Source organism: Octopus bimaculoides, chromosome 9 (assembly GCF_046866305.1).
Source record: "Octopus bimaculoides isolate indiv1 chromosome 9, ASM4686630v1, whole genome shotgun sequence".
Lineage (NCBI taxonomy): Eukaryota > Metazoa > Mollusca > Cephalopoda > Octopoda > Octopodidae > Octopus > Octopus bimaculoides.
In genome coordinates, this window is record NC_142936.1 from 20069666 (window position 1) to 20090630 (window position 20965).

General features: G+C 35.9%; 1 protein-coding gene across 14 annotated transcripts in view; it reads right to left on the minus strand.

Moving 5' to 3' along the window:
* Window positions 1-20965, minus strand: part of LOC106876198 (nuclear receptor-binding protein) — a 126581-nt gene that overhangs the window by 24110 nt on the left and 81506 nt on the right. For 4 of the 14 annotated variants that reach the window (XM_014924643.3, XM_014924645.3, XM_014924641.3 and 1 more), the window contains 2 exons: window positions 10247-10300; window positions 2412-2432 (listed from right to left, as the gene is read on the minus strand). The exons of 4 other annotated variants lie outside the window; for them this stretch is intronic. In XM_014924643.3, coding sequence (XP_014780129.1) covers window positions 2412-2432; window positions 10247-10300 — 75 coding nt within the window. The remainder of the gene's footprint in view (window positions 1-2411; window positions 2433-10246; window positions 10301-20965) is intronic. 6 more of the 14 variants (XM_014924651.3, XM_014924644.3, XM_014924647.3 and 3 more) reach the window with 2 other exon arrangements.

The following is a 20965-nucleotide window of genomic DNA, read 5'->3' on the forward strand; positions in this document are numbered from 1 at the left end:
AGCTTTTCATTCTTTGAAGGTTGATACAATAAATATCAGTTAAATACTGGAGTTGATTTAAGTAATTATACTACTACCCTGTTAGTTGTCATTTTGTGTTAAGGTAAGAAAAAAAAAAAAAAAATTTAAGGTGGCACACTGGCAGAATCATTTGAGCATTTGAAGAAATATCTTACTCTATTTGTTCCAGCTCGTTACCTTCTGAGTTCAAATCCCACTAAGGATAACTTTACCTTTCATCTTTTGGCATCACCAGAATTGATGGTTCTAACTAGTCCCGTCCCTCTCCTTTCAAAATTGCTGGTCCATTTCGTAAATAATAATTATTATTATGAACTGTATTAGCCCTACCAAATCACTCCTACAATATATGCCATAGAATCTCCCATAACTAGACACCAATATCTAAGCATTATCTAAGCCTGATTAGGTTACCCACGAAGTAAACTAAAGAATATCAATGTAAGTGATCCCTACAAACTATGAATCCACAAATACTTTCCACTTTACAAGAATGAAGGACAGCTCAGAGTGAGACTAAGATATAACAAATTCACTATCAAGCATAACAAATGTTTATTTCCATCATCAGCTGCCAAATGGATATCACTATGGTTTCAGCACCTTGGCAGTACCATTCAATTTAGCAGTGTCAAGAGCGTTACAAATATAAATGCTGCTTGGGAATCCATCAGCTTATTACTATAACTAACAACATCAAAGTAAACAAATAGTGAGAACTTATTGCTACAAAACATGACATTCAGACAATACAACAAACAGAGAAAAGTAAAATGACTTAAATCAGTTCCAGTACTTAACTGATATATGTGCTGCAGTGACCTCACACTGACATTCATCTACCTTTAAATGTTAACCATTTTCAGTGATGAAGCAACATTATTGTAATGAGATCAATCTTAAAACAAGGGAGTTTATATAGAACAAATTTAAGACTGCTGCATAATTGAATGTGTATGGGTGGTGAAGGAGGAAGTGTTCAAATTATGCTGAGGAACCAAGAATTGAAGGTGTTATTTTGTTAGGTCACTGGGAAGGAGTTCATAGATATGTGCATGTGTGTGCGTGTGTGTGTGTGTATATATACACACACATACCATCGACTCTTAAGTTTTTGGTGTTGTCTTAGGGTTAGTGCCATGACATACAATATATCTTGGGCATTTTAGACCTGGTAGAGCTCATCCCTCTCCAAGTATGACTCACAACACATTTCTTCCAAGAGGGAAGAAAGAGAAGAATCAATACCATTACAAGACTGGTGCATTATTGACCCCTAAACGATGAAAAGCAAAGTTAATTTTGGTGGGATTTGAACTCATACAGCAGAGCCAGAATGATTGCCACAAAGCAATCTATTCAACTCTCTAATAACCCTGCCAATTGGGTGCAAATGTGTCATCATTGTCACCTGTCATTTTAACATCCAGTTTTCCATGCTTGCATGAGTTAGATGGAATTTACTGAGGCAAGATTTCTGTAGCTGGATGCTCTTCTTGTTGTCAATCAACTATTACCTGTATCCAATTTGTCATTGGTGGCCATATTTACAGAGAAAATTAGCAACAAACACCATGTGTGTGCATTTGAAAGCATATATCTAACTTTTAGAAATTCATTTATATTAGTAACAGTAAGCAAGCATTATCCACTTCTAAATGTTACTAAACATGCCATCTAATGCAATTATGTTTGTATATATGTATATGATGTGTTCTTTCTAAAGTGTACTGCATTTTTTAATAGTTCACCTGCACAGACAGGGTTAAAGCAACTTACAACAAATCTTTCAGCCAGTGAACAAGACAGGTATGTGGTACAACTGAATGAAATACTCCACCTAACAAGTTTGTGGTGCTTCTTAATTCAGTGGGTTGCTACAGATTTTTTACTGAGGGTGGGAATGTAGTTCACATAGATATTTTACTGTAAACTTGGCAACTAGGTTTCTTTACTTGGAGCTTATATGAGGCTATTGTATTTTTCTAGCCAGGTTAGAAAAAGAAAGTGTTTTATTAGTGAAAGTGTGTGTGTGTGTGTGCGTGCGAAATAAGCTAATGAAATCATTTTGCTTATTTGTATGTCTTGTAGAAGCAACTACAAAAGCAAACTGTAGTTTCTCTTTTGGTAGTGCCAAAACACTTAGAGCAGTTCTAGAACAGGTCTAAAACTTTATATTTTGGGTGAAGCCAATGTGAAAAAGGGATAACAATGCTGATATTACTTTGTTAAAGAGTCAGATTTCATATATAAATTTTTTTTCTTTTTTTCTCCCTCATTCTTTTTAAAGGTTTTAATGCACTTTCACACACTCTCTCTCTCTCTTTATCAGTTTCTGCTTTTGCAAAAATCAACCCCCTTATTTCCCTAACAAAAGGGGTCATACTTACACATTCTCTCGAAGAAAGATCCTGTGGGGGTAAAGAGAATGAGTTCATTTGGTCTGCCAAGCTTGAAGCTCATTTTACTTTTTTTTTTTTTTTGGTATTTATATTTAATTACAAAATAAAACAAATAAAAAACAAACATAAACAAACAAAAATAAAAATAAAAGCAACACCATATATATATATATATATATATATATATATATATATATATATATATATATATATATATATATGAGGAGGAAACACTTGAAATTAAAATCAAAATCTATTAAACAGAGAATAACTCAAAAGTGAAGTGAGCCAAGCATTATTATAATAGTAGAGAAGACATGACAAGGCAATCCAGGCATGCAGAGTATCATGCTGCTACACACTGATATTACATTATGTAGTGGTGGTGCAGTTGTTTTTGGAATGTAGAAGCACAAGAAGAATTGCAGATGTTGTTTTGGAGATTTTGTCCCAAAATATTTGTTTGGGGATTTTATCCCTACAAATTTTGTTGAACGAAAAGTTTGTCAAATATAAAAAAAAAAAATTAAAAAAAAAAAAAAGAGAAAAGAAGCAAAATAAATATAAAGAAAAGGAATCAAATTAAAATAAATACATTAAAATGTGTTGTCCCCATAAACTATATTGTTAGCTGGTGCTACTTATACAAATATACATATAATGATGATGGATATAGTAATAATAATAATAATAATAATAATGTTTAACATAGGCACATGGCAAAAAATCTGCAAGAAGGGTACAATTGATTACTTGAATGTTCAAGTAATTGACTGCTCTACCGGTCAGTTGGCTCATACATTATTTTATCAAAGCAGGGTTTATACTCAAAACATACAGAAATGTACCTAAATACCATGTCACATACTGGCTAGGATTTACTGTATCCTGTAATCCTCACCCCACCACCAAATAACAAGGATTTCTACAAGCAAAGAAGAGAACATCTATGAGGTCACATGACCAGCAAAGAAAGTCAAATTCCCTTGAGAAAGGAAAGAGTAATACAAAAATGCAATCCAATACACTATAAATAGAGGGCTACTATGCCTTTGATCACTGGTTTTCTCAGTAAGAGTTAACCTGGGGTTAAACAGCAATAACATAAAGATCTTGAAAATAGGCAGGCACAAGGCTATATAGTTTTATAGAGGAGAGGTTTAATCTCAAATCCAATACTGGACTGATCCGTGTATTATCATTTATTAACCCTGGAAAGATGAAAGCAGATATCCTGGTGGGATATGAACTGAGCATGTAAAAGACAAGGATGTAACTGAATAGTTCACGTATTAACCCTTCAGCATTCGGATTACTTTATCAACTGTAAAGCTTATTTATTCACATTGTTTTGAATCAATCATGCATTATCGTGCAGCTTCAAGATTTTGTCGATGCTATTGTTTATTTTTAGAATGACATTGCAGGGTAGGTTTGGGAGGCCAGATCTGAACATAAAACAGGTAAGGTATTTGGGCCAGATATGACCGGTTTAAATGCTAAAGGGCTATTTCGAGCACTCTGTCATTTGTGCCATTCTACCAATGACTAAACAAAAAGTTATCAAACACACAAGTGTCACCAAGTTGCATAAAACACAATGTCTACTAGCAACTGCCTTACTAGTGAATTGTCTTCATTATAAAACCCACCCCACCCTACCCATAACTCTTTACATTATTGTGTGATTGCAAGCATTTTGCTAGCCACCATAGTTTGGCTTTGTTTACTTGTTTCCTTCATAAAAATAATCTTCACTTGTCATTTGATAGAATATACCAAATAATGAGAATAAAAAAATGAAGTGAATAATAATAATATTTTCTACTGCAGGTACAAGGCCTGAAATTTTGGGGAATGGGAAAAATCATTACACTGACCCCAGTGCTTAACTGGTACTTATTTTATCGTCTCCTGAAAGAATGAAAAGTAGAATTTTAACTCAGAATGTAAAGATAGACAAAATTCCACTATGGCATGCTAATGGTTCTGCCATTATTATTGTTATTAAAGGCAGCGAGTTGGCAGAATCGTTACTGCGCTGAACGAAATGCCTAGTGGTATTTCGTCTGTCTTTACGTTCTGAGTTCAAATACTGCCGAAGTCAACCTTGCCTTTCATCCTTTCAGGGTCGATAAATTAAGTACCAGTTGTGTACTGGGATTGATCTAATCAACTGGTCCCCTCCCCCCAAATTTCAGGCCTTGTGCCTATAATAGAAAGGGCTATTATTTTTAATATCACCACAAAGGCACTGGATGAAGGAGATATCACAGGGATAAGTGACAAAACAAAAAGTAAAAGGGAGTTTACATTGAAATCAAATAAAATGAGATGAAAGATAATGACATAGACAGCAAATAAGATATGGTTGATGAGAAAGACTGTCAATAAAGGAACTCTACAGATCCAAGAGTACCCTGACTGAGTACAAAGAGTAAGTTCCCTCCCCCAGCAATATTTTTGACCTCCTGACCCAGGATTGCAGCCCCATCACCATCCACAAATCTCTGCAGCTGTTGCTGCCAGTACCAAACGCATTGGCTGCTGATTGACAGCCTGGCCAGTCAAACATGTTCCTTTTACAAGGAGTGAAAGAGTTGTCAAACATACACAATACAGAAATACAAGTCATCAAATGAGCTTCAGTAAGGTCATTAAAATTAGCAACTAAGTCTCCCTTGGTTTGCATAGAAAGAGTAAGAGGAATATATTGGATGACATGGTCCTTGATGTACTATGTCTGAAAACAAGATGGATATGGTAATGTTTGGGATGCTTTAGATCAGAGGCCAACTTGATTAAGGGGCTAAAAGAAACAACAGCAACAACAATAAAAATATTTTATAAACACATTGAAATGAAGTCCATCTAGCTGATTAAAAAAAACCTTCACTGCAACCATCTGGTCAATAATGTGTCGTGTCCTCTCTGTCTCTTTTTTTCTGCTACTACAACTACTGCTCCTTTGAGCCAGTTTGTTGAGTACTATCACTGTTAAAATCTGTGCCGATAGCACGTTAAAAGCACCATTCAAGTATAGCCAATGCCAGTGTCACCTGACTGGTACCCATGGCGGTGGCACGTAAAAAGCACCATTTGAGCATAGCTGATGCCAGTGGTGTCCGAGTGGTACCTGTGCTAGTGGCATGTAAAAAGCACCCACCACACCCTTGGAGAAGTTGATGTTAGGAAGGGCATCCAGCTGCAGAAACCTTGCCAAATCAGATTGGAGCCTGGTACAGCCTCCTGGCTTACCAGTTCTCAGTCAAACCATCCAACCCATGTCAGCAGAGAAAGCAAATGTTAAACAATGATGATTATGAGGATCATTCAAAATCTTCTACTAAGTATTTTACTAAATCATTTCTCCTCAGAGCTTCAATCTTCTGTAAATCACCCCTTATTCGATTTTTTTTTTGTACTGTGAAGTCCAAGTCAGCTATCAACTGCACTGACCTATTGGAGAAGCATACAAAGGATATGGGAATGGCCCTTCTTGTAATGAAAAACTAATGTCTAAACCATTATAAGGACCAAAAGAAAACATTACAGACCAGGAGGCAGTTTTTGTTATTAATCTCAATAAAATAAATCCTGAGAAAAAATACAATGAACTCAGACATGTTGAATAAACAACAGGAATACTGCTATAATAAACATTATTATCGATGAGCAGAATACAAGTGATAGCAAGAGGTGAAATCCAACAGAAACCTTAGATTCTATAAACAGTGATTGATATAATAAAATAACAAAACACATCCAAGTAGAAGCTGAAATTAGACACCAAACAATGAATCTAGCCTTTGAAATTTAAAAACAATAAGGAAGATGGTGACAATGGCGGTGACCAGTGACTATGATAATGATGATAGTAATAATGATGGTGATGATAATGACGCTATCTTGTGATGACGTTAGAGGAAAGATGATGGAGAAATAGATACAGTGCTTTCTTTTAATAATTAGTAACCTTGGCAACCATATTCTTGTCCAGTAGTGGATTGTCAGGAGTACCACATCTTAGAGTGAAATGACAAGTTATTAAAGAGAGATGTATTTCTCATTAGCAGGATCACATTCTTAAAGCACTCACATGCATGATAGACAGTGCAAGTGTGTGCAATAATATTAGTAAAAACTTAATTATTCAGTTGCTGTCTACCAAATTTCACTCACAAAGCATTGGTCAGCCTGAAAGTAGACACTTGCTCAAGTACCATGTAGTAGGATGGACCACAAAAACCACATGGCTGAGAACCAAGCTGCTTAACCACACAGCCATACCTACAGCTATCATATGCAAGTGTGTATGCACACAGGTGTGGGTTTTGGGATGTATGTTTCTGCATGTCCTTCACACTGTCTCAGAGTGAGCAGAAAGTGGTTGCAAAGTTTACATCTCAAGCAAACAATATTTCCCTTGGCTTGCTTGAAGGGTTTGTAGTCGAACAAATTTTAAAGCCTAGTACTTATTCTATTGGCCTCTCTTGCCAAACTTAAGTTATGAGCATGTAAACACACCGACACTGGTTGTCAAGTGGTGATGGGGGTAGACAAACACAGACATGCACACAGATACATACATATATATATACACACACACACACACGCAATGGACTTCTTTCAGTTTCTGTCTACCAAATCCATAAACAAGGCTTTGGTTGGCCCAAGGTGCCACACAGTGGGACTGAACCTGGAACTATGTGGTTGGGAAGCAAGCTTCTTACCACACAGCCATGCCTGTGCCTATATTGTTATTATTTCATTTAAAATCTATAGAACACAGTTAATACATTGGGGAACATTTTCCGCCAACAATGTGAAATTGCTTCAGCATTTGGCAAATAAAAGCAATAAATTGAAAAGATAATCAAGAATTGACAAATTTGTGGCTGAGTATTCCTATGTGTTTCACCATGATAAAATGCACCAGTGCACTCTGTATAGTAGTTGATAATAGGAAGGGCATCCGGTCATAGAAAATATTCCATAATTGGAACATATATGCAAGACATGGTTCTTGATCCTTCTAAGAGAGCAGTAACTCCAAAGAAGAGCTGTCTCAGTCTGTGTTGACTTATCCAACACATGCTAGCATGAAAAAGTAGCCATAAAAATAATGATGAGATCATGGCGCCTGTACTAGGGAGGTTGTCATAGTCATTTGTACTCATTGTCTCCCTTCATTTGCTAACCAGTTTACAGAGTGTACTGGTGAATTTTATGCCATCAACATTAAAGAGGTTATCGTGCCCCTTGTTAAACAAAATATCTTCTCTACCCTACACTGTCACAATCCAATTGTCCGCCAGCACTAGAGGGTTGCTGCGTCCAGTTACCAACAGATAGAAGAGACAGCAATGAAAGAGAGTGATAGACATTTACATGATGGCTGTTAATAAGGAATTGGTAGAAAGGTAGGACGACAGTGACAGAAGAAAGACTACTGGAATTGAAAGATGGGAGCGATATATATATATATATATATATATATATATGTCAGATAGAGAGAGGACTGATGCCAAGTATGAGCAAAGTGAGCATGATGGATAGTAATAAAGATAACTAATTGTAAAGGAATGTTTGTGTGTGTGTGTGCATGTGTTTGTGTGTGCATGTGTTTGTAATATGTACATGCATGTATATGATTAACGAGTTTAACATTTTCCAAAGGATATTTTTCATGGCATCCAGTTAAGCATTGAAAATATGATATACAAGGTCGCAGTATTTCCATTTTGAAGTCCTGTTTCATTGCCAAAATATGCATATAGCACGCATATACACACATGGATTTTAGGGAGTGTAGACACAAAGTAATTTTGTAAGGAAGTGAGTATAGTCAGCTGCATTGACCCCGTTATTCTATTGAGCCAGAAGATTTTCAGTAAGGAAGATTCAAATCTGGCAATATTTCAATATTAATGTATGTGCTATGTGTAATGGGGAGAGTGTGTATATACATGCATACAAGCTCAAATATGCACACGCACACACGCAGACTCTCTCTGTCTGTCTCTCTCTCTCTCTCAAACACACAGATATGCGTAAATTTGTAATAAGTTGATACATTAGTCTTGTACTTATTTGCTGTCAATAGTGTTTCTGTAGTTAAATAATTTAGTAAAAAAATAAAAAAAGTCTTCTACAAAATAGGAGGAATGAAATTTGACTCTAGTACGATGATGTCCAATATCTACCCCTAAATGGCAGAAAAAAGATTAATTAAAACCCAAAAACTGTGATATGTATATCAGAGATGGACATTCGGGTATTCCTATGACATACTGAGTGCTTTTAGTTATAATAAATGCTACTGAAAGTATATATGTGTGTGTTTATGTAGAAAGGTTGAGTGTAAGACCTAGACCAAGCAAAAACAGCAGAGATCCAGTTAACAATGTTGTCCCAAACGTAACATGTATATATGCAAACAAGTAAATGTCAAAATCACAATTTATGTGAAGGCCAAGGTTGAAATTTCTGAGTTTACTTCCTCCTCCAAACATTCCAGATACTCTCACATAGCAAACAAACATTGAAGAATTGCTGTAGCAACAAAATAGAAGCATATAAGCAGCCATGCTATACAAAGTGCAATTACTCACCCATTTGCAGAGAGACACAGAGAGACCATCACAATCTTTACTATTATTATTAACATTATGACTACTACAACTACTATTACAACTACCACATCACAAAAAGCAGCATAATGGTTAAACAGTTATTCTTTACCCTTCTGGATCTTTAAAATTTTTTTAAAATTCAGAATATTTTCAGGACCAAACTTCCCTCAAACACCATATAAACATTAATACAGGCACAATGCCTGTAATTTTGAGTGGAAGGGGCTAACTTCATTGGCACATGATTTTATCATCAACTTCCTGGAGGAATAAAAGGCAAAGTTGATCCTGGCAATATTTGAACTCAGAATGTAAAAGAGCCAGAATAAATAGAGCAAGGCATTTTGCAAGACATTCTAATGATTTTGCCAATGCACCATCATCTCAAACATCATATAAATTAGATTTCCTGATTCTTAAATTTACAGGCTCATCTGTGTGTTTGAGAACATTTAAAGAAATATTTACATTTGTAATGTTGTTAAAATTTATTTTACTTTTAGTTTATAAGAAACCCTCAATGAAATTGAAGTAGTCTGTCAATATTACAGTTCTAATAACCAGCAAACCCACAGGTTTTATGAAATGTGTGTGTGTGAGTGTTTTGTTGGTTGAAAATGAGCACTATGAGAATAGGAGGGGAAAAAAAAAGAAGCATCTTGAGTTGCCAAAATGATAAACAATTAAAGAACACAAAATCTTTCAGTTTGAAAAAAAAAAAAAAAAAAAAATCAGTAAAAGCAGGCAAACTTAACAAATGCAGAGTAAGAGACATGGCGCAGTATTTAAAGACCAATTTCTTTCAAAGAATGCAACAGTAAAAAACTGTATCAAGTTCATATCCAGAAGCAAGTTAAAAAGCAAGATATGTGACATGGAGGCAGTATTGCTACAATAGCACAATATGATATTGGTAGCAATTTCATCTTTCAGAAGGAAATGTATAAAGAGCAGCCAGAAATTTATACAATATATATATTATATACATATATATATACCCATACATACATATACATATATATATATATATATATATATATGAGGGAAACAAATGTGGAAAAAAAAATAAAACTGGTGCCAGGGTGGTCTTAAGGGGAAAAAAAGGTGGAAAAATATCACAAACAGGAAAAATTTAAGTAAAAATTTAATGCAAGAAAGTTTCCAAAACAAAACCCAGTAGAAACCCACCAGTTCTGAACAGATGGATAATACCACAGGAAACCATGACTGATGTCACCAGTGCTGAAATAAAAGCAAGTACTGAAAGTAAACGGGCCTTAAGGTGGGGGTAGTGGGAGTTTACAGGCAGGTTTATTTGCATGTGATGTGTGTGTGTGTGTTAAAGGATGCATTGTGTGTACATGTAGCACAGCCAGTAGTACATCCAGCTGCCATTAATTGTTGTAGGTTTATATGTAGTAGCAAATAGATATAGATGCTCTCTGGACACCCACTCACTCTTGACCTAGCAGCAAACCCAAACCCAGGACGTGACAGCTGGAGGACAAGAGTGACAGAGAGAGAGAGAAAGAGCAGAATCAGTACCTGACTGGTACTCATTTACAGCTAAGCAGACAAGAGTGACATGAAATGAAGTGCCTTGCTCAAAGACACAACACAACTCCTGCTTCATGACTATAAGGTTGAAACCAAGAACCTTATGGTCATGAGTCAAACATCTTTAACCACATACCTTCACATGTGTGTGTGTGTGTGTGTGTGTGTGTGTGTGTGTGTGTGTGTATGTGAGTGTGTGTGAAAATACATACAGTCACTATTTGTAATATATTACATATAGTGACTCAAAAAGATTTGCCAGTCACCAAGGGACATCTTACTCTACTACAATGATGACGGATGATGATGATGACAACTATGCAAATATGAATGGAGACTTGTTTCCAAAAGGCAAATCTGCTTAAAAACACAACTTTTGATTTTATTGCTTAAAAGTCAGATAAAATCACACACGACAAAACATTTATCATAAGTTTTGTAAATATACTGTCACCATATTTGATTATTGAGGTACCACTAAAGCCTGTTGCTCTCCATTTAGATGGAGGGCAACAGGCTTCAGTGGTACCTTATGCACCCTAAGAAATTTGGTGAATGCAATGTTGTTGCCCTCAAGATGTGCAAAACTTTTAACCATGTCTGACATGTAAATCTCCTATTGAAACTACCCATCTAGGCACTTCATTTGTCTCTCATCTCTTTGATTGGTAGCTTCCTTATCAGACAATTCTCTTGTGGCATTTGTTGATGGAGTTCTCTTTATCTCTCATTCTATCAACTCTGGCATGCTCCACAGTTCAATCCCCACCAACTATCTTCTATACACCAATAACTTGATATCGCACCCAACAATACTCACTCTTACAGATGGCACTGCCCGTTATTCTTCCCTAACCTTAACACCATAGTCCAAACACACACTGACTCCATGAGCAGAGACTTCAAAAACAACCTCTAAAGTGGGCATACCAATCAAGGAAACATCATTGCATCCCATCCCCTTAAACCTGTGTAGTAGGCAACGAGGATCTATATTATTCCAAATGTTGAACCTCACTGTTACTGGGAATCTCTTTCGGTGAGAGTACATCTGTAACATAGCATGGATTACATCCCAATGACTAGCTGTCTTGAGGACCAGAGATACTTTAGCTCCCCCACCCTATAATTAGTAACATTCTATAAAGTCCAGGGAGACCCTCAATAGCATAATGGTTTTGCACCTGGTGTTATTACTGCTGCACACATAATCACAGACCACATCCAGAAAAATGACACCCAACTGATTGGCATAAAGTCACTCAGTGGCTTAGTCTTCTCACACCTTCTCTTTCTCTCTCTCTCTGCCTGCCTTTTCTATCACTATTATAATGCACTTTGCTTCTCGGAGCCGACTGAGCTCATGTCTCCTCTCAGGCACTCCCAACCTACTCATCTCTTTCTCTCATCACCGTTGTTGAGTCTACATTCTCCAGGCCTCACACTAATAACTATGCCTAGTCCTTTCTTCCCAAATCATTAACCCTCTGAAATTTCCTTTTCTGATCATGTCTTTTCCACAGGTGTTGACTTGCAAAGGTTCAAGAGGGACATTAATGAAATCAATCTCATTGGTCCAAGATGGCCTTGAAAGGCCATGGGCATCATCCCCTTCCTCTTGACTCAGCAAGTTACAGGAAAAAAAGGAAAGAAAAGAAAAAAACAGCATTGTACTTGATTACAATGATATAGTGCAGTGTTGTATGTTGTCTTGCTGTGGTTTAACCTTAACTCAGCTCTGATCAATGAGTAGCCACAGATATTTTTAAATTGGTAAAATCCTCAGATTAGCTTTTTATATAAAGGTTGACAGAACTGTGTGTCTTAGTAATGGACACTGCACCATGCTGGTAGACTGGTCCACAACAAAGACCAGTTATGACTCAACTCAATATCAAATGGCAGTAAAAGATTTGCTTCAACAGTTCATGGAAAAATCTGAATTTGCAGAATGACCAAAGCCATGTTGGCTTAGAAAATAGATTAAAAAATAGTTCAGACGAAGAAAGTATATCGATCACTGATGTATATTAGGAGAAATATTACATATTTATAATATTGATTTTGCTGTACTATCCTCACTGCCAAAACTGTGTGAGTAAATGAGAAATCTTTATGCAGTTGTTCTCCTGCTAGAAATAATGGAAAAATCTCATATCCTGTTGTCTTAAAAGTGGAATGAATAACAATGTTATCATCACCATTTAATGTCTGCTTTCCATACTGGCATGGGAAGGACAATTTGACCAGAGCTGGCAAGCTGGACTTGGTTTCTTACGGCTGGATACCCTTCCTAATGCTGACCACTTTACAGAGTGTGCTGAATGCATTTTATGTGGTCCAGCATGGATGCTTCTTAGATGGCAATGGCACGTAAAATAAATGTGCTCCTAGATAAACTATTTGGAGGGATGGAATAGACAGAATGGTTTTGGTTGAAACATTTAGGTTTGCTGAATCAGAGCTGAGCTGAAACTAAACCAAAGCAACGTTCATAATTTATATCTGTTTCTTTTCCAAGCTTCAGACCTTGTTAGTCTACCAAGTTGTTTTTCAGCAGGAAGTCTGACTATTTGCAAAGTCCAACCTAAACACTTCTATAACTCATATGTACAAAAATTTGCTAAAAAATATAAAACACTTTTGTACAAATTAGTGGTGAATATCACTACCATCATCATAATTATATTCATATTTCACAAAAATTCTTGTAGGCTACAAAAACATTATAACCAACTCTACAAACAAACCATAACTCTAATCAACATAATCTATCCAAATTGTTCTTTAAGGTACAGCACCATAGAGAAACACAAAATAATTAAATGTAAAGACACACATACAATTATAAATATGGACCTAATCAAATCAACAAGAAAGCCTCTAGAAATAGCAGACAAATCTCCCTTAAAGCACACACATTCTATAAAAAAAAAACATACAATTAATAATGTGGTCCTTGATATACTATGCCTGGAAAGAAAAAAGAAAAGACTAGATGGTTCTGGGTAGCACACATTTGAGTATAGATACGCTGCATCAAGGCTGACCTGAAGTTAAATGACAACATTTTAATGATCTAATAAGAACAATGAAAAGGGGATTCAAAGGTAAAAAATATAAAGAGTAGACAGTGATTGGTTAGATATTCTTTGAGGTTCTTCTAAAATAATGACAATGCTTTGATAATACATTCAACTTGTAAAAGGATTTTACACACACACACGAAGTAAGTATCATAATATCATTTTGCCCTCTACATATAAATTAGCTTTAATAGACTTTTTGCAGCTATTTTTACAGCTCATTTAAAGAAATATTTTGCATAAATTTTGTGTTTCTATTCATGAAAGGGTTATAACTAATAACTTGTGCTTGAAAAAAAATGAAAGACAAAAGTTGATACAACTAATAATTGAACTAAAAATAATTAGGCTCTAAACAACTTGTAATATAGAAACTAATCCTCTTTACTATAATCTTAGGCTTATATGATATGAAGATCTTCTGCAAAAGCCTCTGGGAAATTGTTTGTGTAGAAAGGAATTCTCAAAAGGTTTTCTAACATACTAAAACAGCTGTACAATAGTATTTGTATCGGGGTGAGCAGTTTTCAAACAACTTGTTCCACTGCAACTATTGTAATTATCCTCTTACATTCAATTCCAATTATATCCAGTTTTTCTCTTACATCATTTGTACTCCATCGTTCATTCATACTAACATTAGGTGATACAGAGTCACTTACTTGCCTCGTTCCTTTCTAGCCTTTGAAAATCCACCACAACCAAGGCCCATGCCTTGCTACCATGCTGCATCACACTTTGTATGCAACATGATGTAATCTACCCTTCACTCTGAAAGAGGAACACTTCATTTCCAATAGAACCTTTTCATTTTGTTCTTATTCTGGCAACCAAGCTTTCTTGCCTGCAATACTAATTAGGTTATTAAGGTTGCAAAAAGCTATCAACTCCTATGGAGCCTTCTGAGCATTTGAAGGAATATAATTTACATCTCTTACTGATAACTACTCCTGTGTTTCAGCTACAGAAGTCTAGCTTCCTTCATAGTCTGTCTGTGACCCACTACACCCCTTGTATATCCAAATCTACACCTAGTACACTGTATCTCATCTGTACCTATTCCTTTACCACATATCAAGCATGATCACTTTCTCAATAGCAGTAACTTTCAGTCTTCATTATTGCTTACAGAAACTCATCTTGGCTAGGCATTGAGACCGCTCAATTCTAGAGTCTTTAAATCTTTGATCACTGAAGAATGTAAAATTGAGAAGGGTAAAAAAAAAAAAATGCAGTTAATTGCTAAATATCACAGATGAACTCCAGAAAAAGATTTGGAAATTATCAGAAGACCCAGTATATTTCACATTCAATTTGAAATTAAACTCTGTGAAGAGATCCTAATGTTGTCAAGTGTAACTTCTGTTTTCATAATGTCAGTTATTTAGGAATGTGACACCATTGAAACCTGTCACACATTTCTATCTAGCAACAATGGTTAAAATGACTTAAGTGAAGATATTGTGTAGTGTCATATGGCCAAGAGCATTTCTTCACTTCACTCAATTTAGTTGTGAAGTATAAAGTAACATTGATTAACAGTTAATGTGCAAAATTGAACAGTTATTTTTGACAGGAAAATCAAGCACTGTGCTGATCCCGAATAAAGACCTACACGTCAGTGTCTGCCGGACAAACATGGAGAGAGCAAAATCTAGGATGGATTCAAATGTTTACAATGGAAGGAACTCCACTAAGGTTACCCAAAGACCAAGTGGTGTTGGTTAAAAGGGGGCCAGTACTGTAAAGAATAGTCAAAATATCAACCAAAAGTTAAAATATCAGAACATCTGAGGTTAAAAAAATTTCTTAAACCAATAACAAAGAAAAGCCAACACCATTGTCCATTTATGGCCTTTTTCCATGATGGTATGGGTCAGATAGTTTGAGAAGATTTGATAAGTTGGAGGACTACGTCTTGTTCCAATGTCTCAGTTTCAGCATGGTTCCTGCAGCTAGATGTTCTTCCTAATGTCAACCAATTTACAGAATGTTCTAGGTGCATTTTCTCATGGCACTAGCACCAGTAGCTTGCAAGGTGAAAGAGAGAGCTCCAAGACCAAAAGAGTAGAAGTTATAGAATAAGAAAAGAAATAGATTTACTGTTGCGAGAGGATGGTAGTGGAAAGAGAAAGAAAAAAATAAGAAAAAGTCTCCAAATTGAAAAATTTAAATGTGACTGAGATATCATCACATCATCATCATCATCATCATCATCAGTTAGCTGCATGTTTAACTATGGCATCATCATCACCACATTTTCAATAAAAATACAAGGAAAGGATAAAATTTCATTTGCGTTACCAAAGTAACTTATTCTAAATAGCCTAAGATAAATTACAATCATGTTTGGAAGTGTTGCTGCAATATATTGAGTGATTTACGAATAATAATAATTTCAAATTTTGGTACAGGGCCAACAATTTCAGAAGAGGGGTAAAGTCAATTACATTGACCCCAGTGTTCAACTGGTACTTATTTTATCGACCCCGAAAGGATGAAAGGCAAAGTTGACCTCAGCGGAATTTGAACTCAGAACATAAAGACAGGTGAAATGCCGCTAAGCATTTTGCCCGGTGTGCTAATAATTCGGCCAGCTCACTGCCTTAATAATAATAATAATAATAATAATAATAATAATGACAATAACAATTAATAATAATAATGATTTAATTGTCGAAATATTATTCAGCTCAATAAACAAAGTTAGTATTTTATTACACATCGCATCACACTCTTCTAATTGGGATCAATAATAATAATAATATCAATTCTTTCTACTACAGGCACAATACTTGAAATTTTAGGGGAGGAGACTAGTCGATTACATCGACCCCAGTACTTGACTGGCACTTACTTTATCAACCTTGAAAGGATGAAAGGCAAAGTTGACCTCAGTGGAAACTGAACCCAGAACATAAGGAGCTGGAAGAAACGCCGCTAAGCATTTTGCCCAACATGCTAACGGTTCTGCCAGCTCACTGTCTTAATAATAATAATAATAATAACGATAAACCATTTTTTTTTTCTGTTTGTTTTTCTTGCGATAAGTTAAAGACTTCAGCAGCAAAAAGAGTGACCATTTCAAGGAGAAAATATAAAGCAAGAACATATGCTGCAAGGCATTAAGTAAAGTAAAAATAAACTCCTGACTGACTGTAACGAAATAAAGATAAGACAAAAACCATTGGTGGAATAATTAAAATTTACTGAAGAGGAATAAAACTGTATGGTAGCTGTACATTATATGTGGCAGAAATTGTAGCAGCATTGTGGATGATGTTGATAATGACGAAGATGATGAGACAAAGTTGAGAGAGAATGTATGGCAGGGGGGAAAGGAGGAGGAAGAGGAGGGGAGGCAAGGAATAGTAAAGAGAGCAGGAGAAAATGATAAAGTGAGGGAGAGAAAGAGGAGAGATTGATCAGATTATAGAAATATATAGGGGTGAGCAGAGACAGGAAATTAGACAAGGTGGGGTGTACAAAAGATTAGCTGAGAGAAAGAGAGAGAGAGAGAGAGAGAGAGAGAGAGAGGAAGAGAGAGAGAGAGAAAGAGAGAGAGAGTGAGAGAGTGAGAGAGAGAGAGAGAGAGTGAGAGAGTGAGAGAGAGAGAGAGAGAAAGAGAGAGAGAGATGAGAATGAGCAGAATAGAGAATAAATGTAAGAGTAGGTGTATGTGGAAAGAGAAAGAGAGATGTGAGGGGAAGAGAGAGATGTGTGAGGGGCAGAGAGAGAGATGTCTGAGGGGGAGAGAGAGATGTGTGAGGGGGAGAGAGAGATGTGTGAGGGAGTAGACTAGAGAGAGAGAGAGAGTACATGTGTGAGAGGGAGAGTAGATGGTAGAAAAGGAAGGTGAAAGAGTACACGAGAGTGAGATCAGAGAGAGTAGATGAGACAAAGAAAGACAAAGATCAGAAATAAATAGAACAAATAGGAAAAAATAAGAGAGAATAGGAAATGTGAAAAAGACAGGGCGTGTTTGAAAGCAAAGATAAAGAACATAGCAAGTGTCGCAGTGCTGTGGAATAGCAACAGAGACCAGTATTTAGATCATAACAAAGATATTGAAAAAGTATTTTTAAATAAAAAGAAAATGCATATAGAAACCAATAAATTTTTTTTAAATATAGAGAATTTTTTTTTCCATTCTGAATATATGCTTATATACGTTTTTGCCCTCACCTTTCAATCCGATATTCCAATGCAGTGGAAAATTAGTGTTCATATTTTATTCTGTGATACCGAAGTTAACTAAATAAGCGGGAAAATGCCAGCGTGCACAAACACACACATGTACGCACACACGCACACACAGCTTTGAGGTGACACTATTTCAAATATGGTGCAAATCAAATTGATTGGTTAAGCTTCAAAAAGATGACCTGGACAACTAATTACCAAACAATAACAAGCATAAAGAACCCTAAAAATAAATGGAGGGGTCAATTTAAATCTGTGGTAGGAGCTCAATCAAATAAGTCAGGAAGTTTGACCACTTTTTATACCTTGAAGGTAAAACATGGGTGAGTTTATTTGATGTTGATTCAGTCAACTAAGGTTCCACCAGAGAATTAGTTAAGTTTAATTGGCATAAGGAACGAAGGATGTATGTTTAATCCTTTAGCATTGAAACCAGCCATATACAGCACAAACATTCTATATATTTTACGTTCAAACTGGCCAGACACAGTCTTTCACCTACCCTACAGTGTCATTCTAAAAATAACAATTACATCATTGAAGTTTCAAAGCTTTGAGATAATGCATGATTAATTCAAAAGAATGTGAATAAATAAGCATTACATTTGAGAGAAAAATCAGAATGTGAAAAGGATCAGTCCTTGCCACTTGTTCTGTGAGGTGTGTAAGAGAGAGAGAGAGAAAGAGAGAGAGAGGTGTTATGCTTTGATCTATGGATAAGAAAATTGGAAGAAAAAAAAACGTTTTTAGCTTGTTGTTTTCTCTCTCTCTCTCTCTTCCCCCCTCACTCTTTGACTAAAGGAAAAGGTTAGAACTAAAAGATTCTTCATTCTTTGTGGCAACAAAACTTTTGAAAACATCTATAAACTCATTTAGACTAACTGCAACCAATGCAAACCATCACTACTGCCTCCAGAGTTTGAATTTTAACCTATGATCCCTGCATCTACTACAGCAACAAAAATGTTCTAAATTGTCATGTGACCACACATTTCAAGGAGGGAGGGAGAGAGAGAGAGATCATAAAATGGATTCCTATTACATTACTGGGACTTATTTTATTGACTCTCAGACTGATATAAAGCAAAACTGACAAAATGTAGGGGAATATAAGGAAAAAACAACATAGTTCCAGCACTCCTTTGCTATAAAGAATAAAGATATCATATTTTGGCACAAGGCCAGTAATTTTACAAGGAGAGGGTAAGTCAATTACATTGACCCCAGGGCTTGACCTCAAAAGGATAAAAGGCAAAGTTAACCTTGGCAGAATTTGAACTCTGAATATAAAGCTAGGAGAAATACCACTAAGCATTTTGTCTGACACACTAATGATTCTACCAGCATGCTGCCTTTATGTTACACAATAATAGGAACACACTTATGAAGATAGGAAACAACTCAAAATCTGAGTAACGATTGTATAACAGTTCAACATAGAGAAAAAAAGAAAAACGGCAAAGAATGGATATCATTTTTGAATCACAAAAATCAATAGGGTTAGTGATAAACCTTCACTTTCATAGTTGTACACGAATGAAAGAACTTTTCCTTTCTATAGAATGCTAGTCTATGGCAGACAAACTGTACTGCAATAGAATTTGAACTCAAAACTGCAAACAAAATATACATGCCAACTCCACAATGTTACTGATGCATATCACAGTAAATTATACTGTGTTGGAGGAAGTCTACAAAGAGGTAGGCAGCCTTGGTTGTTGACAAGTATCTTGGCTGTGGACACTATGCAGTGCTAGCCGCAGGATATGAAAACACCCACCTTCCAGGTGCTGTTCTCCAGTACTCTATGAATATGACTTCCTTTAACTCTCCTTCTGAATATTTCATCGATGAGATAAATTCTCAAAGAGACTTTGCATCTCTGTAAGGAAACAACAGGCATTTACTTTCACAGCTTCTCTGCATTTCGACATAGTTTCTATTGTAACAGTGAAGAGAAAGGATCATACTGATCAATTTGATACAAGTACCTGAGAGGTCATGTATTCCTATGTCTCCAAACTGCCATGGTATTGTACCCTTGGAAAGGTACTAAGTAATTCTTGTCTCACTAATCACCTAGTTGTAAAGCAGAGACAAAAAAAAAAGAGAGTGTGTGTGTGTATGTACCAAATCAATAATAGCCTCTTGTTTTGTCATAAAAAAATGAAATTCTCACTTGTGATTGTTTTCATAGCCAATATAATTTCCGAAGTTTATATATCTATGCAGGCAACATTCACACACCACTTTTATAAATTTCAGTCACTGGACTGTGGTTATGCTGGGAAACAGATTGCATGGTTTTAATCACATATTGGGTAAAGACTTCCTTTGGTCATGAACGACCATGGGATTGCACCTCCGAGGCACAAGTCCAGGCAAGGTTGATTATGGAAGACAAGCAGTTGCCCATGCAAACCAGCCTCCCCTCTCTACACCACTGATGTTATCCAAGAGAAAGGCAAAGGCCGATATAGTTTGGCACCAGTGACGTTGCAACTCATTTCTACAGCTGAGTTAACTGGAGTAACGCGAAATAAAGTGTCTTGCTCAAAAACAGTTATATTAACTCAAGTACTATTTTATCAAATGACTAAGTTACTTTTTGAGACAGTACCAGTTTTGATACTAGTAAACATAAACAGATGCATACTCAGGTCTTTAGCAGTTTCCATTTACCACATTTCACTCACAAGATATTGGTCAGCTTCAGTTATAGTAGCAGATACTTAACCAAGGTGCAGTGATTTGAGTTCAGAACCACATGACTGCAAAGAGGAACTTCATGAGTACACAGCCATTCCTGCACCCTAAATCTATTTTGAGTCAAGGAATCCAACAACTATGAATTTTAGCCTTGCTTTGATATAGAATATTCTTGTGGACAGAAATAAATATCAGCCAAACTAGTTTCAATCCTGTGTTGAGTCTTCAAAGGCAAACGAAAACCCACTTTACCTATCCATGAGACACTGCTTATAAACCCACTATTGCTAAGGGCTTAAGTAAATGGATTGCATAATTAGCATATATAATGCAATTTTGGCAGTTAGTTTGA